Raw genomic sequence first — 22,762 nt, 5'->3', positions numbered from 1 at the left:
CAAACCCAACAATTGTGGGGAAAAAGACTATCACAAATTCAAACCCATATATCTCGTATACAGGCTCAGATTTTAACAAAAAAATAATTATTATGTAAATTATACATGATCTTTTCCAATGGAATACAAGACCCTATTTCCATATGCCACCAATGAACACTCAAATCAGTCTCATTTTTCCAAGTAATTGCCAAACATTTTCTAGCCACGGCTAAAGCCAATCTCATAAAAGTAATTTGAGGCTTATCTAATTTTAATTCGAAACTCAATTTCTTCATAAAAATACCATAGAATCAAGCAAAATTTAAAAACCTCTAAAAGTTCTTTAATTCTATTTCAGAAAGGTTTCACTGTGTTACATAACCAAGTAGAATGCAAGAAAGAGCCAACTTGCTTTATGACACTTAAAACATAAATCAGAAGAAATAAACTTAACTTATCAGGAGTTAAATATACCTGATGTATAAAGTTTTAATGAACCATCCTATACCTTACATTCACAATTTTAGTCATACTATCTCACATATGGCCATCCAATCATCCTGAGAAATAGATATAGATAAATCTTTTTCCCATTTTAACTTAGATTTATGAATTGCCGGCTTCGGCATTACATTCTGTAATAAAACAATTCTTGCTATGTTTTGGTGCAAACCCAACAATTGTGGGGAAAAAGACTATCACAAATTCAAACCCATATATCTCAACACTGGTAAATTATAACTCTGTAAAGCTGAGAATTCCATTTATAAATAAAATGATCCATCCTTTTCTCATAACCATATAACCATATATTCTCAGCGACACTAGGTATTATTCTATTTAGTAGAATCCTAGCGAAGATTTTGCCTGCAATGGAGAGCAACGTGATTCCCCTGTAGTTTGAGCAGTCTGATTTCTCGCCTTTGTTTTTGTACAGGGTGATGATGGTGGCATCACGAAGATCCTGAGGCAGTTTACCTTGGTCCCAACAAAGCTTGAAAAACTCATGCAGTTTGGCATGCAGAGTTTTGCCGCCAGCCTTCCAGACTTCTGGGGGGATTCCATCCATACCTGCTGCTTTGCCACTTTTCAGTTGTTCGATTGCCTTATATGTCTCATCCAGGGTGGGAACCTCATCCAGCTCTAGCCTTAGGGGCTGTTGAGGGAGCTGGAGCATCGAGTCCACGCTGCTGAAGATCCAGCTGCGCTGGATGGGTCACGTCTCCAGAATGGAGGACCATCGCCTTCCCAAGATCGTATTATATGGCGAGCTCTCCACTGGCCACCGTGACAGAGGTGCACCAAAGAAAAGGTACAAGGACTGCCTAAAGAAATCTCTTGGTGCCTGCCACATTGACCACCGCCAGTGGGCTGATAACGCCTCAAACCGTGCATCTTGGCGCCTCACAGTTTGGCGGGCAGCAGCCTCCTTTGAAGAAGACCGCAGAGCCCACCTCACTGACAAAAGGCAAAGGAGGAAAAACCCAACACCCAACCCCAACCAACCAATTTTCCCTTGCAACCGCTGCAATCGTGTCTGCCTGTCCCGCATCGGACTGGTCAGCCACAAACGAGCCTGCAGCTGACGTGGACTTTTTACCCCCTCCATAAATCTTCGTCCGCGAAGCCAAGCCAAAGAAAAATAACCATATAACCGTTTACAGCACGGAAACAGGCCATGTCGGCATGAATCTGAGTTAATTCAATCTTAGCTCAAACCAAAGTTTTATCCACTTCAAACATCTTATTAACAAATTTCAACTGCACCGATTCATAGTCATTCTGAAAATGAGGAATTTGCAGCCCTACTAAAGCATTTTTCCAAGTCAGTTACTGCAACATTTTGTCATTTTATGTTTCCATAAAAACATTTGCACCAAAACATTCAAATCTTTTTTAAAATTTTGGAGAATTCTGCAAGGAAAAGACTGAAACTAGTATTGAATATGAGGTATTAACTCATCCTATTAATGTTATTGGTAAATCTTTCCACCAATTTAAATCATACTTAATTTTAGACAGTAAAGGTAAATAATTAAATTCATATAAATGATTATAATTATCATCTATTATAATCCCTAAATATTTAATTCGATCAGACCACTTAAATTTTGTAATGTGTTTACAAGACGAATAATCCACATCAGCTGAAGGCATAATTTCACCCTTATCCAAATTATCCTGATATCCCGATTGTGCACCATATTGTTCCAGTCTTGCATGCAAACTCCCCAAAGATTGCATAGGTGCCTTAAATATATCAAAGCATCATCTGCAAATAAATTTATTTTATGTTCGTCCGTTTTCACCCTAATACTCTTAATATTACTATCTTGTCTAATCAACTGAGCCAAAGGTTCAATAACTAATGCAAATAGAGTTGGTGACAAAGGACAGCCCTATCTAGTCGATCTTGAAAGTACAAACGAAGGAGATACCTATTGTCACAACTCTGGCCATAGGATTTTTATATAAAGCCTTAACCCAGCCAATAAAAAAGGGCTCAAATTTCAACTTTTCCAACACTTTGAACAAAAAACTCCATTCTACTCTATCTAAGGCCTTTTCGGCATCAAGAGCAATTACCGTGGGTTAGCCGCATTGCTCCCAAGAAATGTTAACTAAAGAAATCAACTATTAAAATTGTGGAGAACAGAGCAAATAAAGGGGAAAAAAGTGTTGTTTTCCCAAACATTATGGAGACACTGTCGATGGTCACAATAATTTTTCCCTATGTAGGGGTATCAAAATCAAGAGGGCATCGGTTTAAGGTAAGAGGAAGGAGTTTTAAAAGGGATTTGAAAGTTTACACAAACACATGCACACACCTAGAGTAGTTGATGTCTGGGCCTTGCTGCCAGAGGAATTAATGAAATCAGTTACAATATTTAAGATGGTCACTTAAATAGGCAAGGTGTAGTGTATGGTGATGGAGGTGCACAATTGCTCAGCAAAAGGAGGTGGAAGGCACTCCTTCCATCCGATAGTCTACGGGTCACCCTTGGACAAGGTGTAGGACCTGTTTAGCCTCCTAATCAGGGCCATGTGAAGCCATGGGTTGCAGATGGTGGGTGGTTTTTTACAAGCAGATGCTACAAATTGGAATTTCTGGTTGTAAAACTAAAAATGCTGGGCAGATCAACCTGCTGATCAATGGCTAGGGTGACCTGTCTAATACAGGCACTGCAAATGAAGATGGCAATGGGAAACCACTTCAGTATTTTTCCCTTGTATAGGCATGGGCTCGACATCAGCTACGGTCTCAGCTCAAAGATGGAGCCATCACTGAAGGAGAACAGTGGAGACAACAACTACAATTTGGGGGGTCAGAGATCGTGATAGATGGAGAGACATGATCGCCCACACCGAACAGCAAGGCACCTGAATTAATAAGTAGATGGTCCTAATGTAGGCACATGGGATTAGTGTAGATGGGGTTGGAATGTGATGTGTCAGGGGCACATTTCCACATTGTACAGATCTATGACAAAGGGAAGGAACAAAGCCTTCAGCCTTGGAAGTCTGTGCCGAACACCATGTCAGATGAAACTAAATCTCTCCTGTCTGCACATATCCTTATTTCCACCGCACCCCCCAACACCCCCACCAAGAACATGTAGAACGTGTAGCACAGATAAAAGTTCACACTCAACTGGAGAGAGAACTAACACTTTTATTAGCTTACAAACAAGGATGGTGGTGTTACTCAAACCCAGCATGCTGTTAATAGACCCCCAGTCACCCGACATGGCTGAGGAGTTTGCATATTGGCTAGACTGCTTCCAGGCCTACCTGAACAAGATCAGGGATGTCTTCCATACAGACAAGCTCCAGAGGTTGATGCTCATCTCAAGGATATGGATGAAGAGGTATGCGGTTGTCCAAGACTGCCCAACGTACAAGGCCGCCGTCGAGGTGCTGAAGGACCACTACATGAAGGCCCCGAATGAGGTCCTAGCGAGGCACCGGTTCACCCTATGCCACCAACAGCCCAGATAGTTGATTGATGACTACCTGCTGGATCTGCAGACCCTGGCTAAGAAATGCAGATATGAGGCCTCTTCGGCTGCATCCGGGAAGATGAACAGATCCGGGACACCCTGGTCGCAGGGATCCACTCGAGTTATGTGAGGCAATGACTGCTCGAGTTGGAAAGGACCTCACTAGCCATGTCAAGCTGGCCAAATCACTGGAGCAGGCCAGTCTTGAGAATGACGACCATGACGCCAGCGAACTCGTGCTCTCCAAGGTCTGGTGGCCCCTGCTCTAATGGCTGCTGCTTTCCAATCCCGGGAGTGCTTTTTCTGTAGCAAGGGACAGCACCCCTGTTCCTGCTGCCCGGCCAAAGACTCTGCGTGCTCCAGCTGTAGGAAGAAGGAACATTGGGAGAGTGTCTGCTGCACGAAGGGTGGTCGGGGAAGTCCATGGCCTGTACCGCTCCTGGATCCAATTTCAGCCCCAAATCATCTGCGCCGGACTCACCTAAGATCGCCTGTTGCGTAACCTGCCGCCTACAGAAACAGGACGAAAAGGATCAACGGCCATCTTGCAGCAGCTTGATTTTGAATTCAGCGTCTTCATCATTGTGAGAGGAGGAAGGAAGGCGGCCATCTTGCCGCGCCACGAGGTCAGCGCCATCTTACCTGCACAGGTCGACTCAAGACAGAGGGGGCCACTCGAGGGAAGAACACGACGTCTCTGGCAACCTGGCATCGTTGGCCCTCGACCAGAATAGACCTCCCAGCTCAGCAACTCGACGGTGACGGTGAAAGTTAACAGACATTTGACCAAGTGCCTGATTGACAGAAAGTTTCATAGATTCACAGACTGTGCAAAAATATAACTTAAAATGCACCCATCTAATTACCGAATCTTCCTAAAGTCCCAGTCGGCACAATGTACAAAAACATTGTATAGTTCATCTGTCATTTGGAGGGGGACATTTTGTAAATATTTCTCTTCTGTGTCTATTACCTGCTTCGGATCCTTGTTCTCTTCATCCACAGACCCTTAATTCTGAAGGAAGGGGTGAATGTAGTGAACTGAGATTCATCAGAAGTGTACTATACTGACAACTGGGGGAGGAGCCAGGAGGCGGGACCAATCATTAGTTCAGCACAGTTCTAGTGAATCCCAGTTCACTAAAGAATGTAAACACAAATCTGCAACAGAAGCAAAAAAATTCTGCACTCAACAAATGTGAAATGTGAGCTAATCTTGCAGGCAGAAGACCCTTTATCTCTGATGGAAGTGGCCAAAGAGGAGGCTGTAGCAATACTTCCTTGTCTGGGCAGCACCATTAGTGCAACTTTGTTACAGCGCCAGCGATTGGGACCGGGGTTCAAATCCCACGTTGTCTCTAAGGGGTTTGTACATTTTCCCAGTGTCTGTGTGAGCTTTTCCCAGGGGCTCCAGTTTCCTCCCACCATTTGAAATGTACTGGGGGTTGTAGGTTGTAGGTTAATTGGGCAGCATGGACTCATGGGCCGAAATTATAAATTATAAATTTAAATATAAATTCTTCATCTCTGATGAAAGAACTTCAACCTGAACTGTTCATCCGGTTTCTCTTTCCTTACATGATGGCTGACCTGCTGCGAGAGTTTCCCAATACTTCCTATACTTACTACAGAAATCTTAGCACAGGCGACCAAAAGACTGGCACAAATTGCAAATTACTGAGGAACAATTTAAGGATGAAAAGAGAAGTGGAATTTTATAGAGAGTTTAAAAAATGCAAAGCTTAAAGCCTGGGGCAGCATGGTTGGAGTAGCGGTTAGTGCCACGCTTTACAGTGCCAGCAATCGGGACCGGGGTTCAAATCCCATGCTGTCTGCAATGACTTGCCCGTGTCTGTGTGGGTTTTCCTCAGGGGCCCCCAGTTTCCTCCTACCTTTCAAAATGTACCAAGGGTGTAGGTTAATTGGGTCGTGGGCCGAAATGGTCTGTTATCATGCTGTATATCTAAATTTTCCAATTTTCCCCTGCAACCGCTGCAACCGTGTCTGCCTGTCCCGCATCGGACTTGTCAGCCACAAACGAGCCTGCAGCTGACGTGGACTTTTTACCCCCTCCATAAATCTTCGTCCGCGAAGCCAAGCCAAAGAAAAAAAAATACAAAACAAATAGCAATGTCAAACTAATCGGATGCAGTTACTAATGTGCAGCAGAACTCTTGTAAAAATTCAGCCACATGGTTTTGTTGTTATTATTCTTTTAAATGGCATCTGTAGCAGATTGGTAAGCCCTCCAACATGTCAATACCCAGCTTGAGCTACAGCAACAAGGATCATCATTTTCAAAAGAACCATGAACAAAATGAGTTAGCAAAAAATACACTTTATTTCAGTTGTAAATAAAGAGGAAAAAACAAAAACAAAAACAAAAACACTTTCAAAATAGACCACTAATTCAAAGGATTTTTTCCTCCAAGAATATTCATATTAAACAGGTATAAGACATAAACAATTTCTTTTTTTTAAAAAAATACACATTACACAAATCAGTACCTGATTTATCTCTTGTAGCAAGTGAATGGGTTCCAGAAGAGCTATGTACAAGTCTTGCAGCCAGGGCCGAATTAAGACCAACTGAGGCAACAGTTCCCCTCTCAACCCTTCCATGGTCTAACTGACAAAATATTAAGACTCAAAAAGTACTGAATGGGAAATAATAGATTAAAAATTCAGTTTCCTTCCAGGCCAGACCCCACAACGATATTAAATATAATCTGCATATGTATGGTTTTTTTTTCATTTATTGTGGGGCCTGAGTTCAGCTGGCATCATAATAAATCCAGCACTAGGTAAAAGGAAAAACTCTGTGCTGCCCCGGTGCCCTAGGCACGCACTTATTTTGCTTAATGGTTAATCTAGGTCTGCTTGCAGCAATTCTATGTCCTATCAATCAGGTCAAATAAGATGCTTTAGAACTGACAGACCCCAAACCATTCCAGGAACAGAATCTTGTCTCCTTTAACTTCCTCTTTGGAACATTCTAAACACTTAACAGCCAATATAGCACTTATGAAATGATTTCACTGAGGGAGATGTAGTGGTAAATTTGCTTAGATCAGAAATCCAACCAAACAGCAGATTCAATTTTGGTCTTTAATGAGTCAAGTCATACTAACAGTGACCTGGGAGATCTTTGGACAAGATCTCTGGAGTACACATGTCAGTATCTGTGCACTGTAGTTGGGAGGTGCGAAATGTCCTGGAGGCTAAATAGTGACAAATCTGGTCTCCTGGAACCATACAGCTGGATTGTTCAGGAATATATTGAAGTATTTCTTTGGCTTGGCTTCGTGGACGAATATTTATGGAGGGGTAATGTCCATGTCAGCTGCAGGCTCGTTTGTGGCTGACAAGTCCGATGCGGGACAGGCAGACACGATTGCAAGGGAAAATTGGTGGGTTGGGGTTGGGTGTTGGGTTTTTCCTCCTTTGTCTTTTGACAGTGAGGTGGGCTCTGCGGACTTCTTCAAAGGAGGTTGCTGCCCGCCGAACTGTGAGATGCCAAGATGCACGGTTTGAGGTGATATCAGCCCACTGGCGATGGTCAATGTGACAGGCTCCAAGAGCTTTCTTTAGGCAGTCCTAATTGATGCATCTAGCTGATCTTTTTTCATCTGAGAAGGGGATTATTTTCTTTCACATTATTTTCAATGATTATAGATTTTAAGTTGACTTACATAAGTCACGCATACAAGCTTTAAAATTTTTAAATCTTTACTTGCATAAATGTTCCCCAACTCTATTTAAAACACAAAGATGCTGGAGGAGCTCAACAGGTCTCGCAGCTTCCATAGGAGTTAAAGATGTACAACATCATTTTGGGCCTTAGCTCTTCATACTTTGAAGAAGGACTCCAGCCCAAAATGTTGATTAGACATCTTTGCCTCTTATGGACACTGCGAGATCTCCAGCGTTTTTGGGTTTTTACTACAATCACCATGTCTGCAGATTTTTGTGTTTCCTCAACTCTAGATGTATCCAATCATTAGGAGACAATGGAAATAGTAATAAAGGACATAGGTCATCGGAAGTCCAACAGCAGTCCTGAGGCAGTGCTCTGTTAACATTATCAAAGATCCAATCACAATCTGCAGCCACCTCAGCCTTGAGAACTGCAGGAGGAGTGAGGCTATCAGGGCTTTTGGAGGGGGGTGGGGAGGGTGACGTGGCCAAAGTGGGAATCGCAATGATATGTGGAGAGGCAAACACACAACAGTCCAGCCTGGTGCAACCCGGCCCAGTGTCATTCAGACACATTGACTGAGAATTTTTTCTTTTAAAAAACACCAGAATGCTGATGGAAATGTTCCACTATCCTGTTAGTGAGGTGCCATGGGATAATGTAGATAACAGTGAATAGACAGGACTTTCATTAAACATCTCATCCCTTGCTCAGCCATGTGCTTGGAACATGTTCAATTTTTGGATTTGATTTTCTGGAATGGGACTGGAACTTAGATCCTTCTCATCCACTGATCCAAGTCAGATGTTTACTCCAAAGGTGGCCTGAACACCTTGAAAGAACTCGGGTCCATAATTCATGCTTTATGTGGGTTTGCACAATGCTGTTACATCGAATGGGGTTTGAATTCCGCGCTGACTGTAAGGAGTTTGTAAGTTCTCCCCACATCTTCATGGGTTTCCTCCGGGTGCTCCAGTTTCTTCCCTTCAAAATGCACTGAGGGTATAGGTCAATTGGGTGTAATTGGACAGCACGAGCTCATGGGCCAAAAGGGCCTGTTATAGTGCTGTATGTCTAAATTTAAACATAGAATTAACCACTTTTGGTGCCAACATCTTCCTGTGTTGAAGTAGAATGGATGGGGATGAGCAAGTGGGTAGTGCAATGATTCTCAACCTTTCTCTTCCCACTCACATCCCACTTTAAGTAATCCCTATGCCATCAGTGCTCTATGATTAGTAAGGGATTGCTTAAGGTAGGATATGAGTGGAAAGAAAGTTTGAAAATCACTATTTTAATTGTCCCTCATTGACTCGTTATGTGCAGGGTTTCATAACTCCAAAGGAAATGGGCCAATGACAATTTTTCTCAAGCAAAATATTTCAGTAACAATTGGGTCTAGAGCAGTGGTTCTCAACCTTCCCTTCCCACTCACATCCCACCTTAAGCAATATCTTACTAATCACAGAGCACCAATGGCACAGGGATTACTTAAAGTGGGATGTGAGTGGGAAGAAAAAGGTTGAGAATCACTGGGGTACTGTGTTAGTGTTGTGCTACACACTTGAATCACTGAATTCCAGGGTTAATCTAGTTCAGCTTCTACAGTCTATAGGATAGTGTGGCCTCTAAAAAGGAAACAATTCTTTCAATTAATCTACAACAAAGCTTGGCATAATATGAAAGAGACTCCCAGTGGGAACCACATGCTTAAGGTCATCTGTTCCTTCTACAATTCATGTTTCAGATGTACTAAACCCACGGAACATCTGGGTGCGTCCACAGGCATAACTCCACTCAGAGGAATCCCTTGATCTGAAATGCTCTGAGTGGACATGGCGATGTTTGGGGAGAAAATGGATTGGATCTGACTTCCAGTTCAGGGCAGTTGTGTGGATAGAAGCACAGGGATCAGGAAGTGATGCATTAAGGGAGCAGGGAAAACAGAAGCTACACCAAAAAAAAATAACTGTTCCAGATTCTCCTTCATTTCAAGGCACTGCAATGCAAGGCTGAAGAGTTGACCATCTCACAGGAATGATCAGGAGTCCAACATTGGCATTAGAATAGAGGACCAGCAGGAGGCTATACATACCCTTGACTCCATTCCTCCATCCTATTATGTGACGACTAACCTACTTTTTAATGCACATTGTTAACTGGATACATCATTGCAAAGTACATCTCATTGCCATTTTAAAGCAGGAACCATGTAATGTGTCATTATGTATTGGAATAAACCAGCTGAACACAAATAATCAATTAACATAGGTGGCAGCTTGTATCCTATTAGAATCTATTCACTCTTACTGATTAAAGGAACATACACAACATTGTAAAAAATAAATTTATAAAGGCTATTTTTTTTGTTAACAATATACTGGCTACAAAAATATATATTGGCAAAACATATAATCATAACTTTAATCATCATTTACAATACACATGATTTTGCAAATATGTGAATTATTAAAGGACATGGGAACAGGGAAAGGCCATTCAGCCTTCAGTTAGTTCTAGCATTCCGTTAATCATCTAAAAGATGGCGCCATCAGCGTCTCAGAATGGAATGCCGTCCATTTCAGTGGTTAGTTTCAATGATTCCCACGTCAGCCCGACACGTTGAGGAAAGTTGCTTCAACTTTGTTTGAGCAACGCATTTCAGTGCCATCCGCAGCACTGCACATGCCAGTGCCCATTTTTGACTATCCTGAGGGAGAGTCCATTGTAGTGAAAGGTTCCAGAATGGGATGAGCTACTCTCAGTTAGCTGCGCTCTGCAGCTCCACAACTAGAGATCAGCTCTCGAGCTTCAAGAGGAGGTGCTGGTCACGGAGAGAATGCTTCACGCTCAGAGGTGCTCACTGAACCTCTGGGAACTTCCTCAAAATCTGGTCAACAACTCAACTTCCTTGTGTATTTTTTTGGATGAGGTTTGAGATAGGGGGGCGATAATGAGTTACACTCCAGGGTGTTCATCTAACAAAAATAGATGTGGCTAGATTTCAGTCAAAACAGTACACTTTACTGTTTCCTCATATTTTACTAAACTTTGCTCAAATCAATGAGATCATGTCATAATTATGAATGTAATCACTTGAATTGGTTTTCCTTTTACCATAATTGACTAAAAGATTGGAGCAGAAATACTCAATGCATTTCAAACCCAAGGATGGCATGTTCTGGAAATGAGTGATTTGTACTGAATGTTACCACCCACCCCCCACCCCCCCCATCCCCTCCAGCTTATTTAGTGAGTATTAAAGACATTCACTGTCTGATATGAAGAGCAAGGAGCCCTCCACCTATGTCCGAGCCCTCTACCTATGTCCCCACCCCAACATCAGCTTCGTCAATTTTCCATTCCTTTAACACATAAGCCAAGAAAAAAGGTTATTTTATCATTCAACTATTTATGGGATCTGAGAACAGCACTTTGGGGTAATTAATCCTGATGAACTTGGCCAGACCAAGACTCGCTATTAGCATTTTCCACTGCAGATTTCTTTATCTGCAAGGGATCTCTCAGATGGGTGTGGTAAAAGTGTTTTTTGCCAAGCCAATGGAGTCCACGCTGTTCATGAGAACTTAGAACAGAGAACTTCAACTGTGCCAATTTCAGTTCTGTCCTTGATGGTACCACATCAAGAAAACCCCTTAGGAAAAGCAATGAAAGAATAATGATGTCTGTTAAGAGTCAAGGTAAGAACCAACTCCTACAAACAATGTCAACACCCACAATCCCAAGTGCAGCACCCTGAGATTTGTAGTGTCTGGAGACAGCCCTCTAATCTTTCTTTTTGGACATAGAGCAAGGGCCCACGAACCCGTGCCACCCAATTACACCTCATTGACCTGCATCCCCTGGTACATTTTGAATGGTGGGAGGAAACCAGAGCACCAGGCAGACACGCAGGGAGAACGTACAAACTCCTTACAGCCAGTACTGGATTTGAATCCCAGACCCAGTCGCTGGCACTGTAACAGCATTGCACTAACTGCTACACTAACCACCCAAGGTATTGACTGTCTACCTTATTTTTGCCTCTCATAATCTTGTAGACCTTAATTAAGAATCCTCTCATCCTTATTGGCGCCAAAGAGAAAAGCCTTCATTCCGCTAACTTTGCCTCATAAGACATTTTCCAATCCAGGCAACATCCTAATAAATCTCCTCTGCACCCTCTCCAGGTTGCATCTTGGCATCTCCCAGGTTTTATTTTCAAAAACTCTATTGCCTCTTCACTCCTTCCATCAGTAGGGAATATAGACCTTTTCACCAGAAGTGACACCATCTCTCACTGCCCAAGGAACCTTCCTGGTAACCAAGCTAAAGTGGCATGCATAGAACATAGAATATTACAGCACTGAACAGGCCCTTCAGCCCTTAATGTTATACAGGCCTATATATTTCTAAAAAAAAAATCAAAACACTTCCTAGTTTGTAACCCTCTATTTTTCTTCCATCCGTGTGCCCAAGAGTCTCTTAAATACCCCTAATGTTCCAGCCTCCACCACCATCCCTGGCAAGGCATTCCAGGCACCCACAACTCTCTGTGTAAAAAAACTTACCCCTGATGTCTCCCCTAAACCTTCACTTTGTACAGATTTCTCTGGTTTGCTACTCCCCCCCCGGGAAAAAAGGTGCTGACTGTCTAACTTAGTTATGCCTCTCATAAGCTTGATCCCTCTATTAAGATACCTCTCATCCTTCTTCGTTCCAGAGAGAGAGGTCCCAGCTCTGCTAACCTTGCCTCATGAGACTGGTTTCCAAATCCAGGCAACGTCCTGATAAATCTCCTCTGCACCCTCTCCATAGCTTCCACATCCTTCCTACAATGAGGGCCCAGAAATGAACACAATACTTCAAGTGTGGTCTCACCAAACATTTGTGGAGTTGCAACATGACCTCTCGACTCCTGAGCTCTGAAGCTCAGCACCCAATAGGCCTTACCTATCCTATCAACCTGCGCAGAAAACACTGAGGGATGTATGGTCCCTCTGTTCCTCCACACTGTTAAGAATCTGACTATTAACCCTGTACTCGGTCTTCAGGTTTGACCTTCCAGAATACATCACCTCACACTTATCCGGACTGAACTCCATCTGCCATTTTCCCACTCAACTCTGCATCCTGTCTATATCTTTTTGTAACCTATGACAACCTTCAGCTCCATCCACAACTCCTCCAACCTTAATTTCATCCACAAACTTACTGACCCATCATTCTGCTTCTTCATCTAGGAGATTTATAACAATCCATAGCAAACTTTTTTGAACTATACTTTTCACAGTAGGCAAGGAGGGTCAGGAATTTACAGAAGCAACAGAAAGCCACTCAGCCCCTCAAACCTATTCTCATCATCTCATGAGATCATAGCCTATAGAGTGCTTAGGTTTTAAATTATTTAGCCCAATTTCTAGAACAACCCGATATCCCCCCAAAAATATTTCCAAGCATTTACTTATCTGTTGGCCTACCAAAACCTAAGCATTTTGAACATCTGGCTTATTCCTTGAAGAAGGGCTCAGGCCTGAAATATCGGCAATGTATCGATGTCTCCGAAAGACACTGAAAATTCTGGCTGAGTTCCTTCAGCATTTTGGTGTGTTTGTTAACCTTTCCCTTTTTACTCAGCTCCTCAAGTCCCGATAACATCCTTGTCAATCTTCTTATACATGCTGAGGGGAATTGAAATGATTGGCTACTGGCAGTTCGCACGTCAACCCATAGGTGTCAGCAGAGTGGGGTCAAAAACAGCAAGGGCTGCTGAATACCAGGCCAGATCATTTAGTTCGATAATAGAAGAGGCTCTAATGGGCTGAAAATAAATTTTCCATCCTTGGCTTCCGTTCGTGTTGTCACAGAGCCAACTGTTGGTACAAAACCACAGATACCCTTGTGGTAAGTGACATTTATCTGCTGCTATTATATAAATAGGCACATGTTGCCTGACATACATTATTCATGCTTGCTAACAAAATCACTATGAATTAGCATAGCAAACTTTTTTGAACTATACTTTTCACAGTAGGCAAGGAGGGTCAGGAATTTACAGAAGCCACAGAAAGCCACTCAGCCCCTCAAACCTATTCTCATCATCTCATGAGATCATAGCCTATAGAGTGCTTAGGTTTTAAATTATTTAGCCCAATTTCTAGAACAACCCGATATCCCCCCCAAAACTTTGAATGGTACAGTGGTTAGAACCACAGGAAGAGAATGTTGGACCTGCACCATCTCAAAGTATCTTGCTCAATGAATCATGCTTTAAATAGTTCTCTTTCTCAATCATTTTCATGTCTGACCAAATTCCTGGTCAGCATTTATTACCCATCCCGAACTATGAAGAGCCACCTATTTGAATCGAGGTATGGGCCAAAATGTGAACCCAAATGCTCCAAAAAAAAAAACAATTCCAAATGATCCTGCATTGACCAGAATCAGACTGAGCAGGTTGGCTGGGGAAACACAAATTTAAGGTGATAATTCAAATTGAACAATGTGGCTTACAGCATTCCACACTTTACATCTTGGCCACGGCTAACATATTTCTAACACTTTGGAATCAGTAATTCCAAGAAGTATTCCAATAGTGGGTCGAAAAGCTTCTTTGTGTGTTCCACACATCCAATCATTCTGGTTTACCTCAAGTACCAACTCTAGTGCACTGGTAGATCACAATTAGCACTTCCCAGCACAATCTGGTACCAAGGAAGATTTCCATTTCTTTAGCACCTCGCCTATCCCTTCCATAACATCCAAAGAAGCATTTTTCAAAACTCCCATCACTTATGTAGTTATGAAATGTAAAGGATACAGTGTGCACATCAAGCCCCCATGAACAGCAACATTATGATCTCAGGAAATGCTAATAAATACTAGCCCAGGACCCCAGGAAGATTTCGCCCGTTCTTCTTCCACCATAGTGGATAAGTGGTGCCCCAGGTCAATACCTAACCCAAAGGACAGGACTTCCAACATGCAGACTTCCTTCACTACTGCCCTGCAGTGACAGGTGGTCCTTTTATCCCTCTGGTCACTGGAGCAGGACTTGAACCCACAACCTTCTACCTCATAGCTGAGCCTCAGCTGTCAGTGAAATATCACAATTACACTGTGTCCACTCCAAAAGTGTCTATGGGCAGTGCCCAGACTAAGTGGCTTTGTAAGTAGGTTAGAACCATAGAACCAGCAACAGAAGGGTTCAGGCACACTGTGCAATCACTTCTGCTCAGAGCTTAAATGGATTGGTAACTATCCACCATGTCACTCCAGCCTGAAGCACTCTGTACAAAGGATCTGATTCCGGCTCATTCATCCATTCTGACCACACAGCGACCTCAAGACCAGTTTTTTTGATGAGAATAACAAATCAGTCCAAAGCATCATCAAACTTCGAATTAAGCCAAGCTCACTCAAGGTTTCTGGAGCGCCGGTGATGAGAGGACTGGAGTTGATAGGCCATCCACACTGGCAATGGGGATGTGGATCTGGGTATTCCCAGATGAAGGAAACTGAAAGAGAGAAAACCAAACATGATGATCACCCAGGAAAAGGAGCAAGTCATTCAACCCCTCCAGCCTATCCCACCTTCAGTGCAATTAACGAGCTGAAAACTGCAGGTCGTCCACAACTTACGATGGGGTTGCATTCCAGCACTTTAATCGTAAGTCGAAACAAAATCTTAAGTGAAAACAGGAAGTGGGATCAGTGTGGGGACCAACACAGTGCTGTTAGGAGAGAGCAAGGCAGTTGGATCAGGGTGGGGACTGACAGTAGGCTGTTGAAAGAGAGTGGGGGAGAGCAGTGGGATCAGTGTGGGAACCAACACAGGGCTGTTAATTTTCTTTAACAAGTCAACGTTTTTATCTTAACTCCCAGGTGGTGAACAGTTGGGGTGAAACAAGGAATTAGCTTGACCTTTGACCCCTGCCAATGTCATTTTCGAACTGGAAAATCTAAAATTTAGATCCTAGTTTGGAGAGACGCACCTATCAACATCCCACTGATTAATAAGATTACTCAAATTGCACTGTTCTCACTCTTCTTGTTATGTTGGATTATTCAGTGTGGCTAGGCTTGTTGGATAACACACAAAAATAAACCATTTCACTGCATTTCAGTACACATGACAAGAAATGTAAACTTGAAACTTGCCAATTGGCCAACCAATTATCTTGGGAACGTTTACCTTGAATCCCCAGCACAAGAATGCATCTGATTTCTTGGTATCTCAGCATCTCACTCTTCCTGGTGGTATCTTAACCTATCCACATTTACAACATCCACATCCATATCCACATCTACATCTACCATATCCACATCTGCCACATCCATATCCACATCTACTGCCACATCCACATCTACCACCACATCCACATCTACCACCACATCCACATCTACCATCACATCCACATTGTGACGGATTTGTGTTAACCTTTAATTTAATGTAAAACTATATTTCTTTTATAAAAATGCCTTAGTAAAATAAATTATAGAGTTAAAATATTGTATCTGTATTCTTAGTAAGTTAGCTTTGGGTTGGTACAGTATCATACACAGGTCATAGCAGCACATTTCTAGAGAACCATTGTTTTCTCAGAAGTGTGTTCGTTCTCGGAGTCAATGTGTCTTGAACAGGATTTTGGTAGAAATAAAACTGATGGTCATGTGGTTTCCAAGAATTGGGATTCACTTCGGTGATGATATAATGGTCTCATGATTTGGAGAATTATATACTACCGAATTCAGACATTTTGTTTACAGTTTTGGAATAGTTCAGCTTGGACATCACAGAAGTCAAGCCCCTGTGACGAACAGGGGTTGAAAGCTTGTGAACACAGTTACTTTTGCTGTCTCTTTGAAAAAGGTCAGAATTCTACTGGGTCTATCTTTGCATTTGGCCACTTCATTTAATCCTTGTCTGGTTTGTGACTTCACCGTGGAAGAAGATAACCACAGTCATTTAACCTTTTTCTGGGTTTATGAATTCATTGTGAAAGAAAACAGCCACATTCGCTGTCTTTGAGAAGAGGGTAGATTCTTCATGTGGAAAACATTTGTGAGTAAAGAGGCCTGAAGATAAAATGTTTAAAAGTGCTTTATAATTATTTGTGAACTGAGAATTTAAGACATTCAAGCAAGACTAAAATGATGCTGAACTTTTAAAGAATGACTTTTCAGAATGGGACTTTAGTATATATATATCTATATATATATATATAGATATATATATACACACACACATACATATATATACACACACATATACATACATACATACATATACATATATACACACACATACATATATACATACATATATATATACACACACACACATATACATACATACATATACATATATACATATATATATACACACACACACATATACATACATACATATACATATATATATACACACATACATACATACACACACATATCATATATATATATATATATATATATATATAAATATATATATTTATAAATATATATATGAACACACACACTTACATTTGCGCATAGTGGGTGTTAAGTTTAGAAATACCCAAGAAATGTTATGTTATTAATAGTTTAATAAAACATTATTATTTTGAATTTACCATTGTGGTGAATTTTCCATTGGTGTTCCTCTGTTAGTGCCAACAAAAACCCTTTAGTCCCAAAAATAATTGAAAGGGTTGTTAGTGCATAACAACATCCATATACACATTCACATCTACCACATCTACCTCCATATCCATCTACCCTATCCATATCTTCCCTGTGCACGTCAACCCTGCCCACATCTAAATCCACATGTATTCTATCTATATCTGTCCTACCCATATCTCCCAGGGTCTCAGCCTCTCAGTATCTGCCCATCAACCAAGGGGAAGCAACATGAATGGGACTGGGCAACAATTCCTTCCCAAAATTCTGAGCAAATTCTATCTTGTTCAGTGCCAGGAGGCTCTTACCTGAAATGAGAGTTTTGCAGGGCTCATTGGAGCAATGGGACTGAGTGTGCTCCAGAAGTGGATGGCCGATGGCAAGGTGTTCGGTGTCAGAATTATCGGAGTCTGCAGTAAAAAGAAAAGGAGAAATGATGAGTTTGGGCCAAAAACCTTTTTTGGAATCTGTGCATTCATCAGATTCTCCTGGCTCAGATATGAGGTAAACTATTGAGTTTTTTTTTAAAAACTGTCCTTCCCAAGCTTGAGGGAAGTTCTTTTTTGCCACATTTAACTGTGCTTGATATTCCATAAAAAAAGCAAATATATCATGTTAATTAGTAAAACTCCAGTTCCCCAGATCGCTCTGGGGTAAGGTTTCTCCTCTGCCTGAACTGAGTGCACTCAATCCACTCTTATTGATTCACCCACCCAGAGTGTAAAGTCTTTTAAAAGGTAGTGGATACAGCCCAGGACATCACAGGCAAAACCCTCCCTACGATTGAGTACATCTACAGGGAACACTGCCATTGGAGAGCAGCAGCAATCATCAAAGACCCTCACCACCCAGTACATGCTCTGTTCTTGCTGCTGCCATCAGGAAAGAGATATCGGTGGCACAAGATTAGCACCACCAGGTCAGGAACAGCTGCTACCCCTCCACCATCAGACTCCTCAACAACAAACTCAATCAGGGGCTCATTTAAGGACTTAGTTTTTTTGATTTTCTTTTTTTATTCTCTCTGTATTAAACAGTCCGTTTATTTACATTCGTTATCAGTTTACAGTTTTTTGTTTACATAAATATTGGGTACAGTTTATTTTTGCACTACTAATTAGTGGTAATTCTGCCACGCCTGCAGGGAAAAGAATCTTAGGGTTATAGGTGATGTCATGTATGTACTCTGACAATAAATTTGAATGAACAAATTAATGTTTACTCTCCTACACACAAATACAATGTACAGCTGCAGTGAAAATATTTACCTGCTGCAGCTACCCAGGTACATCTGGGTGGCACAGTTGGTGCAACTCTGTTACAGTGCCAGCAATCAGGATTGGGGTTTGAATCCTGCGTTGGCTGTAAGGAATTTGTGCGTTCTCCCCATGTCTGTGTGGGTTTTCCCGGAGGCTCCGGTTTCCTCCCCACCCTTCAAAACGTACCAGGGGTGTAATTAATGGGGTGTAAATTGGTCGGCATGAATTTGTGGGCCAAAATAGCCTGTTACCTATGTCTAAGTTTAATATTTACATCAGGCACATTAATAACAATTTAAGTACAATTAACATACAAAATGCCATGAAGAAAAAGATTAATAGACTTAAAATGAAGTTAAAAAAAATTCACAATTTGCCGAGAGATCTAAACCGGGCTGTGTCAGTAGTTAAATCTTTGAAGGTCTTGGAGTAGTTTATGGTTATGGTTGGTCAAGAAGGTTCAAGAATAGCTGAAGTGGGGTGGGGGGGGGAAGAACTGTTCTTGAACCTAGAGGCATTGGACCAGGCTTCTGCCCCTTCTACCTGAGGGTAGCAGTGAGAAGAGGTTGGGACCAGGGTAAGAGGAGTCTCTTACGATGTTAGCTGCCCTTCAACGGCAGTGTCTCACAGACGTAACCTTGCGGCTTCAAGATACACATTATGACGAGGCAGAGAAGAGAGATAAAGTAGCTTTACCTCCACCTCGTGGTGAAATTAATAACTGCAGTGAATTGCTCACTAAAGGGCATTATGGTCATTACTGGACACTTACTTTGCTACACTGAACCTTTCAATGAGTCTTCCCCCCCCCTCCCAACCAGTGTGTTTTCCAAGGCCTTGTAATATTTCCCTTTGAACTATATGTTCTATGCACTTCCACTGCTTTCTCAGTGAGAATCAGAATTTATTGTCATAAGTTTTGCACCAGCATTGTAGGGCAAACATTCATATTGTCATAGTGGTTCACCCCTTCACCTTTTGCCCTGGTCTTTTCGATATCTTATTCCACCTCACCAGCTCCATGCCACAGACATTTGGCACAATAGATCAAAATTTCTCCTGGTTTCCCATTGTAACATTGACGGGAAGTTTCTGGAATAGCAATAGGACCAACCATTCAGCTCCAGAGTCTGCTCAGAAAGATACCCTGACATCCGGAGAAAGTCTCCACCACTTCCTAACTCAGATCTCATCTTCAGCAATAACATAAACATTTGCATCCTCTGGCTGATCAGCCTCTGGTTACCAACTCCTCTCTGAATGCAAGCAGTTTCTCCACTCAAAGTGGAGAAGATTTCTTGGGAAAGACAGTTGTTTATTATCCATCACCTGGATTTAGGAAGCAGTTAACGAAAAATTATAATAAGTGGACATTGAATTTCATCTCAATAAGATCAGCTAAGAACAGATGTCCTTCTCTGAAGGAAATTAGTGAACTAGTTGCATTTCACAGCAATACAGTAGACTTATGGTGATAACCTGGATCTATTTCATTCTGAATTGAAATTCCTCAGTTGCTTTGATGTGATTCAAACTCATGTATCAATGGTCTAAGAATTTGACAACTAAACTATAAAATGTTGATTATGTATCTTTATCTTTGCTAAGTACACTGACCTGCTGAGTTTCACCAGCATTGTGTTTTTACCTCAACCACGACGTCTGTAACCTGTCCTGATTTACTTCTACCACTTCCTCATCATAACCAGTCAGCATTTTCAAAATCTCCATTCATCCATTTCTGCCTCAAGAAAAACTACATCAGCTTCTTATGTCATTCCAAATGACTGAAGTCCCACAGTCCTTTCAAGTGCAGCAACATTTCACTTGTGAGTCTGCAGGGATCATCTACTGCATCTGGTGCTCCTGCTGTGGTCTCCTCTACATTGGAGAGACTGGACACAGGCTGGGAGATCGCTTCGTTGAGCAGCTCGGCTCTGAACGCCGCATTAGCATGGGTCTCCCAGTGGCCACCCATTTCAATGTTCCATCCGATTCCCTTGCTGATTCCCTTCCCTCCCTGGTCTCGTGCACTGCTAGATTGAGACCACCCACAAATTGGAGGTTCAACAGCTCATCTCCAACTGGATAGCATTAATAATGACTTCCCTGGCTTTCCTTAACCACCACCCCCCTCCACTTCTCTTGTCATCTTTCCCCTATTCCCTGTCTCTCCATTCAGTCTCCTTTCACACAAATATGATAAATTGTTACCTCATCCCTTATTATATCCAATGAACACCTTCTGTTGGTCTGGATTCCTCTCCTAGCCGACACTGTCTGAATTCAGAAATTTCCTGCTTCTGGATCATTCTGATTATTCCTTGAAGAAGGGCTCAGGCCCAAAATGTCAGCAAAATATATCTTTGTCTCCTATGGATGCTGAAAAGACTGGCTGAGTTCCTCCAGCATTGCAGATAAGCAGTGCCTGCAGACTTTTACGTTTCACTGACTGAAATCCCTCACACCTTTCTGCATCTCGCAAATGCCTTGAACTCTTTGCAAATCAGCCTCCTTCCATTGACTCCATTTATACCTCCCGCTTTCACAAGAAAGGACTCACTCTCTTGTTTTCCCTTGAGCTTGAAAGCACAAACTTCCAGAGTCAAGGTTCGTTTCTTTCCCATTGATATCAAACTCTTGAATGAACCTCACATTGGCTAAAGATGAAGCCCTTGCACGGTTTATTTTTTAAACTCCACTTTTCTCCAATATCAAGGTTTCACTTGGAGCACAGGGTACAGTTTTGGGCTCCTTATTTAAGAAAGGATGTCCTGGGATTGGAGAGGGTTCAGAGATTTACAAGAATGATTCCTGAAATTAAGTGATTAACATATAAGGAACATTTGATGCCTCTTGGACTGTAGTCCTTGGAGTTCAGAAGAATGAGGGGGGACCTCATAGAAGCATTTCAAATGTTGAAAGGCCTGAACAGAGTAGTTGTAGCAAAGTTGTTTCCCATTAGTAGGTAAGTCTGGGACAAGAGGGTACAGCTTCAGGATTAAAACAGAGATGCAGAGGAATGTCTTAAGCCAGAGTGGTGATCCTCTGGAATTTGCTACCACGGCCAGCTGTAGAGGCCTAGTTGCTGGGCCTGCCTCAGATTGATAGGTATCAAGGATATCTATCAGGGGTCATGGAGAGAAGGTGGGGCTGAGTGGGAGAACGATCAGCTCATGGACTTGATGGGCCAAATGGCCACTTCTGCTCCTTTACCTTATTTGATTACTGTTAAATAACTCCCTGCACTGTTGTTTTATTGGTTGTTTTCTGCTGCATGAGTTGACTTGCCTGGAGAGCACACTAAAAAAACAAAGCTTTTTACTATATTTCATTACACATGATGAAACAAACAATGCAATTCAAAACTAGGCTGTTTTCTTGCTGAGGGAACTTGGTGACTTATAAAGGCTCAGCACAAATTCCTGACTAGTTCTCTGTGTACCAAGCCCCACATCCTGTGAGGGTCCTATCATCTTTTGTAACAGCTAAATATTTAATTGTGTGAAGTCTAGGTCTTTAATTTCCTGTACCCCCCTTTCGAGATTATTATGAATAAAATGGGTTATTTTTAGCACACATTTTGGGAAAGTCTAAGCCAGTATGATTTGGGGCACATTCTGGGATATGGATATTGATGCAAATACTGGAGACAAACCAGTGAAGTTCTCACAAAAAGCAACACGAAAATCACCTGATTGTTTTAGCAGTGTTAAACTGCAGGACTAAAATGGTTGGCGACTGGGAGGTTCTTGTCACTGGTGTGGACAAAGTGAAGGTGCTCAGCAAAGCAGTCCCCCAGTCTGCGCCCTGTCTCTCTGATGTCTGAAAGACACTGTTTGGCTTGCTGAGTTTCTCCAGCATTGTGTTTTTACTTCAATCACGGTGTCTGCAGATTTTCGTGTTTTACTTATTAAAGAAACACTCGGTGTGTAGAATGGGAAAATGTTCAGAATAACAAACCCACAGATAAAGAAATTTTGACCATCAAGGAAACAATTAACTGAAGAAATGATACGCTGAAATGTATTGAGGCTCACAAGGGTAATTCGGCCAAACTGCTTTTTAAAAAAAAAGCATAATTCATCCTCTCGCGTCCTTTGTGTAATTATTTCTTGTCGACAACTATGAGCTACCTCTTCCTCCTCTGAGTTCAGAGA

The 22,762-nt window shown here is 42.0% G+C and overlaps 1 protein-coding gene across 4 annotated transcripts in view; it reads right to left on the bottom strand.

Moving 5' to 3' along the window:
* Window positions 1-10,921: 10,921 nt before the first annotated feature.
* Window positions 10,922-22,762, bottom strand: part of LOC138763061 (ETS domain-containing protein Elk-1-like) — a 111,155-nt gene continuing 99,314 nt past the window's right edge. For 3 of the 4 annotated variants that reach the window (XM_069936635.1, XM_069936636.1, XM_069936637.1), the window contains exons 4-5: window positions 17,652-17,753; window positions 10,922-15,197 (exon numbers count right to left, since the gene is read on the bottom strand). In XM_069936635.1, the coding sequence (XP_069792736.1) occupies window positions 15,099-15,197; window positions 17,652-17,753 (201 nt within the window). In that variant the 3' untranslated portion in view covers window positions 10,922-15,098. Of the gene's footprint in view, window positions 15,198-17,294; window positions 17,346-17,651; window positions 17,754-22,762 lie in introns of all 4 variants that reach the window. The other variant, XM_069936638.1, reaches the window with a different exon arrangement.

Source organism: Narcine bancroftii, chromosome 5 (genome assembly GCF_036971445.1).
Source record: "Narcine bancroftii isolate sNarBan1 chromosome 5, sNarBan1.hap1, whole genome shotgun sequence".
Taxonomy (NCBI): Eukaryota; Metazoa; Chordata; class Chondrichthyes; order Torpediniformes; family Narcinidae; genus Narcine; species Narcine bancroftii.
The sequence above is the reverse complement of the archived record's forward strand: the minus strand, read 5'-3'. Positions and strand labels throughout refer to the sequence as shown.